The sequence below is a fragment of the Arvicanthis niloticus genome, chromosome 6, assembly GCF_011762505.2.
Source record: "Arvicanthis niloticus isolate mArvNil1 chromosome 6, mArvNil1.pat.X, whole genome shotgun sequence".
In the NCBI taxonomy this organism is placed as follows: Eukaryota; Metazoa; Chordata; class Mammalia; order Rodentia; family Muridae; genus Arvicanthis; species Arvicanthis niloticus.
Window position 1 is genome coordinate 38,811,242 of NC_047663.1, and position 18,476 is coordinate 38,829,717.

Here is an 18,476-nt window from a genome sequence, read left to right on the forward strand (position 1 = left end):
ATTGGCCATCAGCTCCGTCAGCTCTGTCAGCTCTTTATTACAGCCAATAGGCAAGTGACAAATATTTACGAAGACCTCTGATGGGCCACAGAAAGAATACCAAGGTCTGGCTAGTACTCAGCTCTCTAGCTAGTACTTAGTTCGCTGCTGGTTTACCCCTAATAATTGAATATAGAAAGACACACCTCCACCCCTAACACAACTAGAAGGGCTTCACTTTTACCTTTTATGCCAGATCATTATTCCTGGTCAGCGCAGCCAAGTAGATGAAATCAAGGGTCATGACCTTTTGTCTTCTCTCCCCTGAGAAGATTCTGTAAAGCAAGCCAGTGAGCTCCTCTCAGTAGTCTTGAGCAGTATTAAATCTTAATGAATGCTTGCTTTAAATTTTGCTGGAAATGGTTCAGTTCATTTTATTGGCAAAACCCAGGATAAAAATATGGAAACCTGCCAAAACCCTCTCATGATGCTACGAGGCAGAAATCAGAGTGGCCAAGGACCTCGCACAGTCAGCAGCATTCCAGCTCCTAGCTGCACAAGGAAGCTGAGGATTCCCCAAGATGTCAGGCACTCAGGGATTATGCAAGCATGCCTCCAAAAAGATTCCTGTCCATTAAATTCTTCTAGTCAGCCTGGTGAAACCTCTGTGCGACACTTGCTTTAGGCCCTAAAATGTAGCATTATAAAAAAAAAAAATTAGCAGGGCATTATCTGTGTGTAGCTGCGTGTATCTGTGTGTAGCTCTGGGGGTGGGTGTTCATGGGCTACAATACCATGTGGAGGTCAGAAGACAACTTACTTGAGTCAATTTTCTCTCTGTCCTGCACCAAGACCCCTGGAGCTGGAGCTCCCCAGGCAGGGTGGCAGATACCTCCGTCCACTGAGCTATCACCTCATTGTCTCCCACTCATGAGTTTTTCCCTGAGGTTTGTCCAGTTGACCTGAAACCTGACCCTCCAGCCAAGCATGTTATTACTAGGACTCCATTGTCCCTTTCTGGTCCAGGTCCCTACCCACATCCCTGCCCCAGCTGTTACAATCATTCTTTACAATCTGTTACAATCATCAAAAGGGTTCCTTCTTTTGATTTTCCTATATCAATCCAGCTCCTAACTTGTCACCCAAAGAGACTGCCATTAAGCAGACAGCTAATGCTCTTGTGAACTCTCTGCCAATGATCCTCCCGTGAGTTCCTGCAGCCTTGAGGGTGCAACAACTTCCTAGGTCGTCCGTGATGTACCCCCACCTACTCTCATGACTTCACACTGATGTCACCTCCACCTTCAAGTGTTCTAACATGTCTCAGCCCCAGTGGCTGTTGTGTGGATGCATAATGGTAGGGCGTCCTCTAGTCCAGCTACTGTGACAGGTGTCCTGAGATGCTCATGCAGTTATGATAATGTGTCTTCTTCCTTCCTTGGACTTCAAAGTTCTAAGCCACAATTCTGAAAACCACAATCCCAAGTCATCAAAACATCTAAAACCCCAAAGCCTAGAAGCATTATCTTGGAAAAACAATAAGAATTCTTTAAGAGAATTTAATAATGTTTTGTAAAGATCATTTATTTTAGAAACATATTAAAATGGCAGAACATTTGTTTGGCATCCAAATTTTGTTAAGTATAAATTCCCAGATTGAACAATGAAGCTTCATCAAAGAAAGATACAATTGTATTCATAAAGACATAGATCTGAGAACAGAGTAGTTGAAAAATGATGTAGATTTTAAAAATAAATTGTATTGATAAAGAAATAGATCAGAACAGAACATAGCTAAAGATGATTGGCATCTGTGAGCAACCCAGCTCACAGCCCCCATCATCAGAACTCTCATGAAGGGCAACCAGTCTTCTGATGAGCTCCATCATAAGTCACAACAGTTACCACCGCATATAGAACAGCCACTGAGGGCAAATGTTGGAAAATGTTATCCTTCACAAACGTAGATGTACAATGAAGACATTTCATACATTATGAAGGAAATACCAATAGTTAGTTAACGCGTAATACTTGCATGTAAACTCAATGCTGTAAATACCTTTACAGGTGTTATCTACAGCACAAATAGCACGACGATATGAATGTGAAAAATACAACACATCAACCCCTGAACGAACAATATCAACATCTTAAAATGCTGTTATCAATACTTCATACGAAATGATTATACAAATAGAAAAATAGATGCCATGCTACAGCCCCATAGAGACTGCTAGCATGTCCTAAGACCTGTGGACTGTCTTCCATCCAAGAGATACAATGTTTGCCCTTAAGACAGAATGTACTCTCCTCACAGAAAATAATTGTAGTCAGTTTCCATGTCTTTTGACCTTTCTGGAAATCACTTGTATTTAATATATGATGTTGTGAGCAGTCGGCATTTAATCTCCGCATCCTCTGACCTTTGCTTCTGTGATTTTGGATATGTGGAAAATCTTTCCTCAGGTTGTCACATACAAATCAAGTATTTAACAGTAATAACACACAAGGCTGGATAGCAACCTCATGACAAAAACGTTTCTGTATCATGCCACCTATTTCAACATTTTCTTTACTGACTCCTCTAGAAAGAGTGTCTCCCAAGAATTAAAGGCACCATGCATTTCATCAGCGAGAAGGACTGGCTATGCAGATAAGGAGAGACATGTATTAATTAACTAGCTAATTAATTAATAACATTTGAGAGAGGCTCTCACTGCACAGCTCTGGCTGTCCTGGAACTCTTTCCATAGACCAGGATGAGCTGCCTCCCTCCAGGTGCTGGAATCAAAGGCATGGGCCACACGCACATCTCAGGGAGACGTTATTAATGCTATGGTTTGTCATTGCCATCTCCAATGGCCAATCCCTTTTCCAGAACTTGGTTTCTATTGTTCTGAAGCTCAAAGTCACATTTTCCATATTTTTATAGAACTGGAGAACATTATCACCAATATACTGTGAAATATCATTGTGCCATACTACATTGTTTTATGTCAAGCCAGACTCGAACATGAATTAAGAGATTTCGTGAAAAGTAAACTACATAACTGCACATCTTTAAAAACTCAGAAATAACATAAAATAAACTTTTATCCAGGTAAAATACAGTTTTATCCAGGTAAGCCCTAGAAAGACTCATGGCTTCCTAAGATTTCATCAAGAGCTTTTTCTAAGCCTCTTACTGCCTTGGTTGTAAGATAATATTTCTCAGGGTAATATAGTTTCGAGCTTGAATCATAAAGACACATTGCCTTATGACCCAAGTACGTTATCTTTACTATGATACCTATTTTCCCAGTGTAACCACCGTGGTTTACCAATGTCTGCTTTAATATTAGGGCAGTCTGTTTATAATAGCCCTTTAACTTAGAGCCTAGTTCCTTCAGAAGAGTGTCGTCTTCCAGGTCCTCATCTCCCCGGACAAAGCCGTGCAGGGTCAGGAGACTGTCCTGGGAAATATGAAGCACATCCAAGATGACTTCCTGCTTCTCTTGCAAGCCCAGATCCAAAGCCCAGCTCTTAGAGATGACCAGCTTTCCTTTACAAAGCGAGTTCAACTCTGTCCAGAGTAACTGCTCATAGCCTTCATGTGGTGAGAACAGGTTCATGCAGAGTGCTTCTGAAGAGCATATCACCTTTCCAGATGTCACTAGACAAGAAAAGAAACATAACAAATTACAAAAGTGAAATGCCCAGAATGCCGTGTGTGACACATCATAAAGCAGTGTGTAAGTCCCACACTTTGCATCCCAACCCAGAAGGTGAACCCAAGAGACCAAACACTGATACAAGAACTGGAAGGAGGCAGGTGCAAGGGGGATGTAGAAACTCAAACTGGAAAGAGGGAGCCGTGGAGGCAGCTGAACACTCCCAGTCCTGCTTTTTTCTTAGCGCAACGCATCAGAGTTTGCTCTGGGGAACTTCATGGAGGAGAATAGTGAGGGGAGCAAAGAACAGACTAACGCTGAGGACAGAAAAGTCACATGATGGAATAGGAGAAAAACAGAGATGGAGAGGCTGCACAGAGCAAAAGGTGGGACAGACCACATTCCCACAGCTCCAGGGATGGGGAGAGGATGCCTCAGAAAGAACCCCAAGGGAGGCTAGGCTTCCCTGGTGAGCCCAGACTGGCAGTGCCAGTATCCATAGGGTAGTACATAATTCTTCAGAGTCTTGTATCCAGGAAAGGAATTTGAAGGGATGCTATCACCTTCTACCTGGCAGGTTAGAATTACAGAGGAAAGTTCTTTGGTTTATCTCACTGAAAATGTTATATGTTGCCAGGTGCTATAAAGTGTGTGTGTGTGTGTGTGTGTGTGTGTGTGTACACCAGGTTCCTCAAGGGACCTGAAAACAAGTAACACTCCCAGTGCAGGAGGCCTAGAGACACCTTTCACCACAGAGCCCAGTTGAACAGGAGACTGGAACCTAGTCACAGCAACCAACCAAGCAGCCACAGTGAAACTACCTGGAAGGAGAGCACCCTGTTGAGCACCATCAGGAGTGTCATAAGGAAAGCAGCCGTGGGGACTGTGTGGCAGTCTGCTTGATTGAAGAGTGAGTTTATCTTGCTTGGAAAAACCTGAGAAGACAAAGGTAATTTTAAGTTTCCCATAAATCCAATAACTCTTAAAAAGCACATTAAAAGTCTCAATTGAACCCTGTGTTTTTAATAGAAAAGAAAGTCAGATTTTAAGGTCAAAAAGAAACTACCAAATTAGACTCTGATGACACTGAACTGCATTACACTACCCTCAATAAAACACAGCTGTAGAAAGGATTCTAAGAGTAGCTGAATGCATTAACAATTAGATGGCTACATTTTACTTTGTGTTTATTTGATTTTTAAAACTGAGATAGGGTCTCACATAGCCCAGGCTGGTCCCAAAGTCACTATGTAGCCAAGGGTGACTGTGAATTTCTGATCCACCTGCATCTCCCTCCAAAGGGTTTGGATCACAAGTGCACCACCATGACTAGTTTTAGGGCTTTATGCAGTACAGGGGATTGAAGCTAGAGCTTCTTGCATGCTAGGTAAGCATTCTCTCAACTAAGAAATGTCAGCAGGTTTGGTTTATATTAAAAGCAGTTAAATCTAGAAAGCAAGAGGCTGGTCAGGAAGGAGTTTGTGAAGAGTCTGAGAAGCTCATGTTTGCAGTGACTCTAAGGTTCTGGTGTGAGTTCACATGAGGTTTTCATGTCCTAACCCAGAATGAAACCAGTGAACTGAGATTAAGGCAGAGGTACCTGAGGGTGGACTACAGAAGCCTTGCTGTACAGGAGACTGGGACAAGCAAGCTAGAGAGAGAGAGAGAGACAAGAGGAACTGGACAGGCAACTCTGCATGGATGTGTGAAGTTCAGGATGCAGGAAGGACAATGTCCTTGCAGGGCTGTGCTGCTCAGCTTTCTGATGGAAATGCTCATGCCATGAGGCTAGGACAGGACAACACTCCCACTGTTCTGCTGCAAACAGTAGGGCTGCATTATCCCCTGGCCCGAGACTTGGCAGGGATGTCAGCTTAACCTGCTGTGGCAGGTGACAAGACCCTTGAAGGGAATTATGAGGCCTGGCTCCTCCCTGTCCCTGCTCCAGTTCCAGCTCCTGGAGAAGCAGGCTGTGTCAGACCTGTGAAGGAAGCAGCTCACAGCAGTAGTTAAAGCAGTGAGTATACATTCCATAGGTAACTAGAGATCGATAAACTAGCTATTGGTATGTGAGGAGTTTTCAGGTTGCCCAAGCCCAGAAAGCAATCTTCCAACCCCCTTAGCCCAATGCAATCTCATTATTAATCTCAGTTCCTCAACCTGCTGGGGCATCCATCTGGCGCTTCACCCACTGCTCTGCGGTGAACCTCTTCACACAGCTGTCTTCCACATGCCAGGATTCAGGATGTGCAGCGAACACTGCACAGCAGAACCTCTCCACTCTGAGCGCACACACATATCCACGCACAGCTCCGGATTCGTGCACTTCCATGAATTTGCATGTGTACTTGATCTTCTCCTTCTCCTCACAGAAGTGAGTGACAGGCAGCTGTCTGATGCCCTTTTCTATTTCAGTCTCTAGAAGCTCCAGGTCACTCTTCTCTGCTTCAAAACCAATAATCTGCTGGGTTTTGCCATCCAAACCAATAAACAAATATCCCCCGTCAGTGTTTGCAAATGCAGAAACAGTCTCTAAAATCTTTTCCTTAGGAGTCAATGTTACTTCAGAATATGGGGATTTGATGAAACAGAATTTCTCCTCATAGGTAAGCCAGTCTCTGTTAAATAAGGTAAGGCATTGATTTAGTAATTCATTGTAGACACTTTCTCCAGGTAAACTTTGTCTGGAGTCTGATTTCTCTGCAGAATATTGCCTGACTTGGAGGAACTGCCACACCTCAGATGCTTTCAGTTCATCTGAGGATGCGATGCTTCTCCTGTACAAGTTGGTTTTCACAGTGGTGATCCCCTGGCCTTTCTTATTCGGCTTCCGTGCTTTCACAAATATGAAAAAGTAGTCTTTGTGCTGCATGAAGTCTAGGTATTCATGAGGAAATGGCAGGATACCAGGTAAGAAGTCTTTCAAATCCCGTCCTATTCCATCTCTTTTGAGGCTGTAGTTTTGATTTTTAATGTGAGCCTTGACCACGCCCCCTCCAGAATTGAGCAAGGCGCACACAGCAAGCATAATACTTTTGGCCTCTCTTCTTCTCAGTTGACAATCTTTCATTAACTTCCTATTGTTCTCTCCAAGTGTGATTTCTCCTATAGACAGAACCAGTTCAGCGTAGTCTGTGTCCTGTTCCACAGCAATTTTCATTTTCCAGTCACTGTTTCTGCTTCCCAGATGAAATCCTTTCCTGCAAGACAGACAGAGCCATTGCAGAAGGACCTAAGCAGTTAGAGCCATCATTACCAGACAGCACAACCATGTGAGCTGCTATGGATGAGCAAGTGAGTCAGATGTGACATTTGATTAGGGACTGTTGGGAATTTTGAACTGACTACGATAATGGACACTCACTAAATTTTCAAGTTTGAGGTCATGACTGTATACGATCCTCTTCTAACTATTTTGAATTAAGAAACTTCATTGCATATATGCATCCTACATGGCACTGTGTTGTTTAAGGAACTTTAAAATATATTTAGCCTACTATATTTTATATTTTATGTGTACAAGTGTTTTGTCTGCATCTATGCACATGTATCACGGAGATGCCTGGTGCCACTGGAGGTCAGAAGAAGTGTTGGATCCTTCAAGGCTAGAGATATGGGTGCTTGTGAGCCCCAATGTAAGTGCTGGGAATTGGACCCTGGTCCTGTATAAGAACAACAAGATACCTTACACTGTGAGCCAACACTCCAGCCCTACAAAAAGACATTTAACTCAAGTGCATGCTGTACACTGAGTGTGTTCTCCTGTCTAACTTCTTTGCTGTCTTCCTCCCATCTGTCCCCTATGCTCCCTTAGATAAATTCACACACACACACACACACACACACACACACACACACACAAACACGGTTTCTCAGATGTTTAATATATACACTCTAGGAACCACATCTGAGAGGAAATTTATGAGATTTGTCATTCTGAGACCGGCTTGGTTTACTTCATCTGATTCTGTCCTGTGGTACAATCCCCTTCCCTTTCTTTTGTGGAAGTTGGGGTGATGGCCAGGATTCTGCACTTGTCAGAAAAGCATTCTCCAGGAAGCATAGTCCAGCCCCTCTCCTGCTTTAACGTGACTGTTCTACATTCTACAGCTCCCTCCTGTTGCAGCTTCTATGTTCTGGAATCCTGATTTTCTCTTTTCATTCTCTCAGGACCTTTCCCCTAGTCTCATGAAGTCGTATTTGAGCACTGTTCAGGAACACTCTGTTGACATCCTAGCACTTTCTCTGTCTCTTCTGCCTGTCCTGATGCTGCTTTCCTCTTCTCCCCCACTATGACAAAAGCAACCAGTTTACAAACCGTGAATCCTGCCATCTTCCTGGCTTGGCATGCCGTCCTCCCTGAAGAATATTCCCTGGACACTTGAGTTGAGCAGAGGGCTCTGTGAATGTCTGTGGATCCACATCTTTCACCAACTGTGGGGTGTTTCCAGCCATCTCTCCTTGAGACAACTTCTCAACTCTGTCTGACTTCAGATTCTGGGGGCAGAAACAGTGTGTTAGTCTTCATGACAGTGCTCCACACAGTCAGTGCTGTGTTCTGTGTGTTTTCTTCAGTTCCTTTTTATGCTCCTTGGGCTTCGGGGTTTCACTGGTCTTTAACTTTACTGATTCATTTTTCTGCTTAGCAAGTCTGCTATTGAACCTTACTAAATATTTCTTTGAAATTCAATGAGTGAGGTCTCATACATCCTGTTTTGTTCCTTTCTGTGATATCGAATGACTTCATTTATTCTCAAAAGTAGCTATCCTGGTTCCCAACCATAGTTAGACTAGTCCTCAGAATCCCAGGCAGGGCAACTACATCTTGCAGTAAGGCTTCTCCTTCCCTGCTTGACATGACAGACTACAGGAAGAGAAGCCATGCTTCTCACTCTTGGACAGTGAGTGATGATATCTGCAGAATCCTAACAAAGGCCCAGAGGGAGTGCCAAGAGATGCCTTCACAGCAAAAATCAGTGCCTGCTCTTCCAGAGGACTCCAGTACAATTCCCAGCATGCATATGATGGCTCACAACCATTTGTAACTCAGATATGAGGTACTAAGACAACCATTCAGGCAAAACACTGCTACATACAAAATACATAAGTAAATTTAAAATATTATATTAAACACAAATTTCCCATGATGCTTATATGTTTGAATTAAGGCTTCCTCAACTGTGGCCCCAGTAGCTTATCTCTGCAGTGGTAGCAGTACAGAGACTCAGTGCTGCTCAGAGTGTGGAGAATTATTGAGGATTGAGTGCCCCTCCTTAAATGGACCATCAACATGGCCTGCCCTCTCAGGTTCAGGGCATGTCACAGCAAGCACAGTAAAGGATGTCAGAGCCAAGAGCTGGGGGCTGGGGAATGGACATGTGGTTCAGAAAACGCACTATTCTACAAAACCTAGGTTTGCTTCACTGCACTGACCTAGCAGCTCACTACCATCTGTAACTCCTGATCCAGGACTCAGAGAGCCTCTTCTAGCCTCTGTAGGCAGTGTACACACTCCATGTACACATACACGCACACAGACAAAACACATGTACATATAGAATGTGAATTAAATTAATCCCCTTTTAAAGAAAGGCTGTAAAATCTGGAGGACAGGAATGAATGAGACATGCTGTCTTCCTGGCATGATGGGGCCACTGCACTCAAGGCTTCCTGATGCTGTCTTCCTAGCATGATGGGGCCACTGCACTCATGGCTTCCTGATGCTGTCTTCTGGGCATGATGGGGCCACTGCACTCAAGGTTTCCTGATGCTGTCTTCTGGGCATGATGGGGCCACTGCACTCATGGCTTCCTGATGCTGTCTTCTATGCATGATGGGGCCACTGCATTCATGGCTTCCTGTAGTGTCATTTCCTGCCCACAATCAGTCAACAAGGCCATTCACCATTCCAACAGGCAGCATTAGCTGGACTCTGTGGGTCATAATTAATCAGTTAATTAATTGGAGAGATCAAGTGGAGAGAGGCTAAAAGTGCATTTAGGGAATTGTTGAAGGGGAGGGAAGTGCATGAGACCAGGATACATTGTTACAAACATGAAATTATTCAAGAATAAATAAAAGATATTCTATTGTGGTAAAAACAAAAATAAAACACTGAAGTGGCACTCCTGGGCATATATCCTAAAGCATCTAGGCCATTGTACAGAACACACACCTGTACACTCATGTGGCTGGTCTTCCTGTTCATAACAACTGAGTTTGTGAACAAGCGAAGGGCCCTATCAGCAGGTGAGTGAATTGTGCACATGCTATGTGCACAACTAAGTTCCCTACATGCTCAGCGCTTACTAAGGGCTTACTCAGCCATAAGGAAGAACAGAAGCCATCACTGCAGGAAAGAAGATGGAGCTGAAGTGATTCAGAAAGACGAATCATGTGTGTTTACTCTCAGATGCAGAATGCAGTTTTTAAAAGGTCTTAACATATGTGGTATTTTAAAAGGTATTAATGAACAATGTGTTTGAAGTATTAACGTATGTGGGAAGAGGGACAGGAGTGGGAGGGGGAGAAGAGAGAGTAAAGGGGGTTCCCATGATCAAAGGACATCTCGTTTCTGATAATGCCATAGAGAAACATTTATTCTGTAAAACTAATCTCAATAAATAAGAAAGAGGCTCATGTCAATGGAAAAACACCACCAACAACAACATATCATCTTTCTCACAATCTGTCCATGGTGTTTTTAACCTGCAACTTCCTTTGCTAACTTGACACTAGAGGGCACTCACACGCAAAAATGACAGCAAAGACAGCCATATAAAACAGGGGCTGGAGAGATGTGGGACAATTTCATTGACTTGACCAATATCAATTAATGTAATGTGTGTCCACTACTATGGGGTAACCTGCAGTGGACTCATTTTTCTCCTGGAACTGAGTTTGCATGAGGCACTGTAACTGTCAGTGCTGTCCAGGTAGATACATTCAGGACTCTTTATGCACTGTAAATTTTCAACTCTATGAACATGTTTACGGGTGCTGTGTTGTATTATTGTTCTTTAAAATGTTTTACTTGTATGGGTGTTTATCCTTTGTGTATGTTTGTGGACCACCTGTGTGCCTGGTGCCTTTGAAATCCAGAAGATGACATTAGGATATCTGATTTGGAGTTAAAAATGGTTGTGAGCTGCTCTGTGCGTGTTAGAAATAGACTCCATCCAGATCACATAGAAGATCAGCCAGTGTTCTGAATTTCTGACTCATCTATGCAGGCTTTGTCTGCCTGTCTATCTTCTCTTCTATTTTCTTCTCTTCTTTTCTCTCCTCTCCCCCCTCTCCACTTTTAATTAATTTATTTATTTCTCTTTTTACTAACAAAAATGCTGTGTATTCAAAGTGCAGAATACACCTATGAAATATGTTTGAATTAAATTAATTGATATATGCATTACTTTATACAAAAATACAAGTTGTTATGTTTGTGTGAAGAACACTAAACACCAACTTCTACAGCTAGCTCTGGTAGTGCATCCTGTGATCCCAGCTACCCAGGAACTACCTGAAGCAAAAAAGATCACAAGTTCAAAGCCAGCCTGGAATGCAGAGTGAGTTCAAGGCCAGCCTTTGCAAGTTAGCAGATCTCTTTCTCCAAATAACAAGTAACCAGAGGAATGGAGACAGAGTTCACAAGCAGATTCCTGGACCAGCAGGTCATTGACTAGTAGGTTCTGCCCTCAGTACACAAACATAAGTCTAAATAGCTTTCAAAAGCAGAATACACTGTTGTTTGCTGTAGGCACCCTGTTCTGCAAAGGCTCCTCATACATGGCACACAGTTTGTAGTCCTTCAGTAACAGCTCCAACAAGCAATCCCACTTCCTGCTCACTGCTATCCTAACTTCTATTCCTATCAATTAGGGTTCTTTAGACGTCATACAGGGTTTGCCTGTCTTCTGTGCCTGGCTTACTTATATAAAATAATGCCATTCAGGTTCATCCATGTATTCACAAATAACTCTGTCTCCTTCCTCTTAAGTCTTCAGTGCTCATGTACTACGTCTTCTGTATCTCTTGTCCATCTATGTATCTTAGGCTGATTTCATACTTTGACTTTTTTCAAAATGCAACAACAGCCAGGGACGCCAAGCTGTCTCTCTGACATAATGGCGTCATTTTCCTCAGACATACTTAGTAGTTCCTCACTTATTGTGGAGCCACTATAGTTTCCAAAATATCCACTCTAATTCATACTCTTCCACCCCTGCTGTACTGGGATCCCGTTACTCCACATCTGTGACAACAGGCATCTTTCGTCTTTTTGATAACAGATTGCAGGAGCTGGAGAGAGGGCTTCATGGTTAAGGTTATAAGCGAGAGACTGGACCAACTCCTTGCCAGCAGGTCCAGGCAAGAGGAGAGAGGTCCCAGTCCTGCCAGGTCTCTGGGGCTGAGCGTGATGATGAATGTCAATGGCCCAAAAGAAACACACCAGGCCAGGAGTCTTGTTGAAGCAAAAACTCAACTTCAGTGTATCAGCCTCTCACTTATATAAACTTGGAGCATAAGGAGGGGGATTTTTGGTGGGGTGAGATAACATAGGAGGTGGGGAAGGGTGACAGAGGGTATGGGGCGACTGACAGGGCCAATGGCAAAGCTCTGCATCAGCAACAATGGGGCAGACACAGGGTCAAATGGGTCTTGTTGAGTCATCCTGGTATGGAAATGACTGAGACAAGTCTGAAAACTCGAGCTAGGATCGGGTTTGTTTTCAAAGCTCAAACCAGGGCCAAAATGGGGCCCAACACTGCAGTGTTTTTAAAATGAATGTTTTGCCTTATGCATGTCTGGGCACCACACATGTGCCTCGTTTCAATGGATTTCTGAAGAGGGATTCCTGGAACTAAAGATAGGGGTGTTTGTGACCTACTGCGTGGGTACTGGGAACCAAACCCAAGTCCTCTGCAAGAGCAACAAGTGCTCTGAACCTCTGCACCATCCCTACAGTCCCTGCAAACTGTATTAGTGCAAAGGTGCTTAGTAAGGTCACAGCATCTGGGATTAGAGAAGGTGTTACAGTGGATAATGTAATATGATCAGGGCTCATCCTGACTGATGCTTGGAAAATCTATTGATTTTTAAAATTTATTTAAATTTTCTTTTTATTACTTTTCTTTTATGATTTTTGATACATGCTCTTACTTGCCAGCCTGAAACTGCTATGTAGAGCAGGCTGGCCTCTACCACTCAGAGATCCACATGTCAGAGCATCCCAAGTGTTGTAATTAAAGGCATGTACCACCACTCCTGACTAGAGCTGGTGATTTTCATTGATTCCAAGGGTTCTCTCACACAGCTTCTCCAATCTTCACATATATGGGTTAAGGAATATTAAAAAACAACCTATTAGAATGGGAAATGGGAATCCTGAGAAGATACTCAAAAAAGAATTGAATTACAGAATGTAAGAAATAGAACCCTGAAGAAAAATCTTGTAGGGAGGTTGGGGATTGACTCTAGGAATTTAATTCAGACTAATCCATGAGGATTTATGAAAATTTTCTGACCCATTGTACAAGAAGGTAACATTATTGAAGACCAGAAAATCATAGGCATGCTAGAGAAGTTTCCAGAAGCTGAATTACTGGGTCAAGTGATAAACTGTTTATATATGTAGTATTCACCACTAGGTTTTTTTCCCAGAAACTTTATCTTGGCCTGGCCTCTGGAGACACACTGAGTACCCCTCAGAAGGCAGGGCTAGGGTTCCATGTCTATTACAAACTAACACTTTCCCTCCAGGCTGCCCACACCCTCAGATCTGAGCATGGAGAATGACACAGTCCTAAGATAAGTTCAGATCAGCCATGTGATCAGATAGGTCCCAGCTTAAGAAAAGCATCTGAACACACTGCTGACAGTTCCAGACAACATCAGGCTAAAGGAAGAAGTCTTGACTCCCAGGAGATGAACAGCAATGGAGCCAGATCAGTGGGATCACTCAAGGTCACATTGAAAGCCTAACACTGGTCTTAATGTGGTATAACCAGAGGAAACACTCAGGAAGATGTGTGTCCCTGTGGGACCGTGAAGGATGGCTTGGTTTCTGGTCAGACACAGGCCTCGAACCCCAGACTCTAATGGGACTACGGTAGGTGTTTGGTCACATCCACAGATTCCAGGCTCCTGATACGAAGCCCCTTCCCTGCCTGAAGATCTCCATTGACCCACACCTTTCAGTCACATAGGGCAATGCCCCTACCAGCCCCTCCACAGGTAGAGGGTGTGACTACAGGCTTCATCAGCCTCAAGAGATTTTCATATTAATGAGATACCTGAAGGCCAGAGGGCATAGCCAATTAAGTATTTCTTTTCCAGAACCTACTCCCTCCCTGTTAGCTCAGGTCTACCCTGAGTTCAGTGTGGGGTGCAGCCACACTCATCTACCATCTGTGATGACAATAAAGCTTATAAAACCATGGACTCCCTCATGTTTTTGGGGCCTGCTGTGGAGAACCGTGGAGGGGTCCTTCGATTACTGAGCTGCTGCTTAATCTCCAGCCTAGAGGACTTCTCTGCTTTCCCGAAGTTACTGATTTAAGTATAAAGTTAAAATATAGGGATTATTTGCTTTTAGGAAAGATTTATAAACAGATTTGTCTGAATCACTTGGGGATTATCGCCCACGGTTTGGAACTTAGGTAGGGAAAATTGTCACTGGCTCTAGAGTAGAGAGTACAGTGTACAAGTGGAAGCTGCTCTGGAGTACAGAGCCAAACACATAGATGGTATAAATGAAATCTGTTCTAGGCAGAGGGCCAAACAAAAATATAGTGTAAATCAAGTGTGTTTAAATGATATAAAGTTATATTGCCTCATAGGAGACTCGGGTTCTGTCTAATGTGGGCCCCACGGGAATTCTAGGTTCATTTCACACTTGGCAAAATAGGGAAGGAAGATAGATGCGTGTGATTTTCAGTTTTGTGGTTATGTTTTTCCTCTGGGAAAGAGGTCAAGATAAAGGTTTTTCTGGTTACTGGCTCAAAGATATTCTGTTTAGGGAAAAAGATTTTGTCTGTGTGTTTTTAGAAGAAACGATTAAGATATTTCTGCCTTCCAGAATTATATGGATTAGACATGACAGAGGCAGGCCACCAGAAGACTAGATTCCAGAATTCAAACAAAAAATTATCTTGATACTAAAATTTGTTTTGAGAATAGTATATTGCAGAATATACAGCTTTGGTGAATCTATTCATCAAGCAAGCTGACCAGACCTGCTTGAACCTCTGCTGTCCTGGAATTTCAGCTGGATGCAATGAAGACACAGACATCAGAGGCCTATCAATTTAGCCTACCCCCACCCCTCTTCTAATATCTCAATGCTGTAATCAGCTTGAAGAAGTTGATTAAGATTATGTTGATTAACGAGAAGTTGATTAATGAAGAGTCAGCATCCCTATTCCCTTGGCTTGGGGACTGAGGTGGTCAATATTGGGCTGTCTTTCTAGGGGAAAGTAGTGGTTTTGTTGGAACAGGGAGGAATAGCTAGGATTGGTATTAAAGTGAGATTAATATTGTTACTCACATAGGTATTGTGCCTATATAACACATTTAGGAATACAAGGCTTAGACCCAGTCCTTCTTTAACTTTTTAAACTGATTTGAGTTGGTTAACCTGTGAGTTAAGGGCTATAGCAAATTCATGGCTTTGAGCTTATTGTTAGGGTGTTTTCTATGTTTTATTGAGAAATAGCTGAGAGGAGTTAACAGACAATAGTCCAGAATGCCTTACATAGATAGTTGGTTTTTAAAACGTCAGAAGTCCACAGAATTGATGTTACAAACATTTCTGTATTAATGTTCATTTTGATTAGAGACCTTTCTGCTCCTGACAGCTTCCCTGTATTGGATTCTAAGAAGAAATTGAGATTCTTTGGAGTTACTCCAGTTGTGGTGAGACAGCCACTAGGCAAAAATTGCCTCTTTTCATCTATAGACAAACTACTGTCCAGAAAAGGACACACTTGCAGAATAGTCGACTGATTATATCTGCCAAGACAAAGTAATCAGCCCTTAATAATTCTGCATCACTTGGTCTGTCAGATGATCCTGGGCCAGAAGGCTGAAGATCGGATGCTCCAACATTTGAAGTATAGGGACCGTCCATCAGTCTCTATAAATTGGCTAAGTTTTAGAAGCTATGCTTTGTGCTTCTCATAATTTCAGTTAATTCAGTCATTCTGGATTTCTGACGGGGTTGAAGACTTACAGTCTCATAGCCAACCCAGGCTATTTACTTTGAGAGAACATATTTGAGAGGATGGTTTTTCAGCTGACATTCATTCTGAAAAGCCAAGAAAAAAGACAGGTTCAGAACTAAGTCTTTTAGTTAGGAGAGATGGCAGAGGTTCTGTTTAGTCAACAAAATGGTGGACTGGGTATTAGGTCTATCTTGTACCTTACTGATACAAATTGGTATAGTTATGCTCTAATTGTATTTTAAAAGAAAGGGTTTTTTTTTTTTTATTTTAACAGGAAGGATGATATGTAGGAGGAGCTAAGGTGGAAGAAGTAAAGAGAGGAAGAAGAGGAGGAAAGAGAGGAAGAGGAGAAGGAAGAGGAGGAGCTAGGAGAAAGATGAGATGAGAGAGAGAGGGGGACATGGAGGTTGATGTTTGCTTGTCTGTAGCAGTCAAAGTTAGTTGGTATATCTAGGTTGAGTATTGGGTTACACTTCTGATTGTACAGGCATCTTGTTATTGATCATTACCAAATATATAAGCCTTTGGATAATCTAAGCATTAGAGTCTCATCTGTACCAAGCCTGTGTGGTTGACAGGATGGTCCAGGCACTGCCCAGCCTTGCAGAGACAGCGTAGAAGATTGGCAAAGCCATCTCCCATGCTGGTGTCTTTTGGGTGTCAGGGCTAGTGTCTATGGCTGGCTGTTTTTAGCTGTGGATCGCATGCGGCCTCTGGCCACCGAACATGGTAGCTGAGCCATGCAGAACTGCAGCTTAGATAGTCAGCTTTGCCGGAGGCCATTTTCAAATAATTATTATAACACTGCTTTGTGGTCTTTGTTATTCTTTCCCTCTCAGCCCCACCCATTCAGCATCCCCTGAATCAGGCTATGTCCTAAGCCAGCACCCCTGGTTCACTCAGCACATGGAAAGGAGACAGAAATCACATCTCACACCAAAGTACAAAAAGACAATGCTCATGCCTCTGGGAAATTTCAAAGTCAACAGTGCTTCAGTGCAATCCCTTTTATAGGAGCTGTGGGCTAGCCTGGGACACTGGCCATATCAGTTCAAGACCTCAACAATGGAAACTGTTCATATCCAGTACCTTCAGGCACACAGTGTAGATACCGTGCTTAAAAACAAGGGAGACACCAGAGCTCATCAAACTCCAAGACTGAAGTAAAGCTCAGTGACCTCCTGGTTCCTTGGGTCTACTTTACTAGGTAGTTCCTTTTTCTCAAATTATAGCATTGGCTCTGGGAGGAAATCTCTCAGAAGGAAATTCAGGGTTCCTGTCAGCTATATCAGGCAGAAAAGGAGATGACATTCAGATGTCCTTACTCTGCCCCAAATGTAGGTCGATAAGACAGCACAGACAGAGAGGACAAGGAGTAGAAGGACCTGTTTCTTGGGGAACAAATCAAAATGAAAGACCAAACAACCCAACTCTAGATGGTTCTTTCTTTCCTGGATTGGTGCTTTTTTTCTAGATTGGGAAAGGGAAGTTCTAGCTTTCTGGATTGTAAACTTACACAGAAGCGTCTTTCTGGCTCTAGAGTACAGGTTGTACCCTTTCTGGAGCCATGTTTTCTCAACGTTCAACAGGATCAGGTCTCTAAGAGGATAGGGAACCTGCAAGGGACTCTGGAGATTCACATAAGCCTGTCAAACATCCCCCACCCAGACCTGCCTCTTCCTACCTCACTAGTCAGCCTCAGAACAAGCAGCATGTGCTCAGCTCTCTCCCAGCAAAAGTGAGCCCTCCCTCTATCTCATAGGGGAAGTCATTTTCTCTCACCCCAAGCTTTCAGAGTCCCCAAGTCCTCAGCAGTCGAAGCTTTGAGAGATAGCTGTGAGGATGCCAAGGAGCCAAGATTCCTAGAAGGAAAACAGCCAGAGTTAACCTGAGAGTTGCACTGGCAACTGCTACCCCACACCCTCCCAGAGCCAGTAAGTAGACAGGACCTGACATTGAATGGGAACAGAAAGAGAAAGACAGCAGGTTGAATATGTCACGGTGGACCTGGCTCACTTACTCTGTGTCCTGGAAGCTGTGTTCCCTGAAGCTCTGAGCGTGGTAGGTTTCCAGACCTTTCCCTTGTCCAGTGAGGCAGGAAGGTTGATGATTGATCGGAGCTCAACTGCAGAGGGAGAGCAACTGGCTCTGAAGAGCCAATGTACAGCCAGCCACTGTGTGAATGCTAGCTGAGATAGAACGGAAGAGGCCCTGCCTTCCTTTGCTAGTTTTATAAGTTAAATTGAGTCATCACTCTGAGACTTTGAGTATTTCGTCACTCCAGGAAGTATAACGGGGAACTTAGATGCTTCCTGCCATTGTAACTTGAATTGACAACAAGAACAGTGAATTTTTTAAAAAAAAAATTAGAAGACGCAAACAAAAGTGAAACTATGTGGAAATCACAGGGTACAGGTGGAAGGAACAGGTAGGGAAGGGGAGAGGGCCAGAGAAATTTACTCATATATATTAAATACCTGTATGGAAGTTTTTTAATTTAATTAAAATTGAAGTTCCTGTCTTTGAAGAAGACCCTGTCTCTCTCTTTACCAGCCTTCCCAGAGCAGCCTTGGCTCCAGGGCTTCCTTGAGCAAGTTGTGGGAGGGATGGGGGGAGGAGAGCTGGG

The 18,476-nt window shown here is 43.2% G+C and overlaps 1 protein-coding gene across 1 annotated transcript; it reads right to left on the bottom strand.

Moving 5' to 3' along the window:
- Nucleotides 1–1,543: 1,543 nt before the first annotated feature.
- Nucleotides 1,544–18,115, bottom strand: LOC117711126 (schlafen family member 2-like). Its single transcript, XM_034506570.2, has 6 exons — nt 17,871–18,115; nt 17,633–17,712; nt 7,948–9,561; nt 5,790–6,829; nt 4,451–4,564; nt 1,544–3,631 (listed from the first exon to the last, which is right to left on the bottom strand). Exons 3-6 carry the CDS (start codon nt 8,082–8,084, stop codon nt 3,108–3,110), a joined length of 1,815 nt encoding a protein of 604 aa, XP_034362461.2. The 5' UTR covers nt 8,085–9,561; nt 17,633–17,712; nt 17,871–18,115; the 3' UTR covers nt 1,544–3,107.
- Between the last annotated feature and the right edge of the window lie 361 nt (nt 18,116–18,476).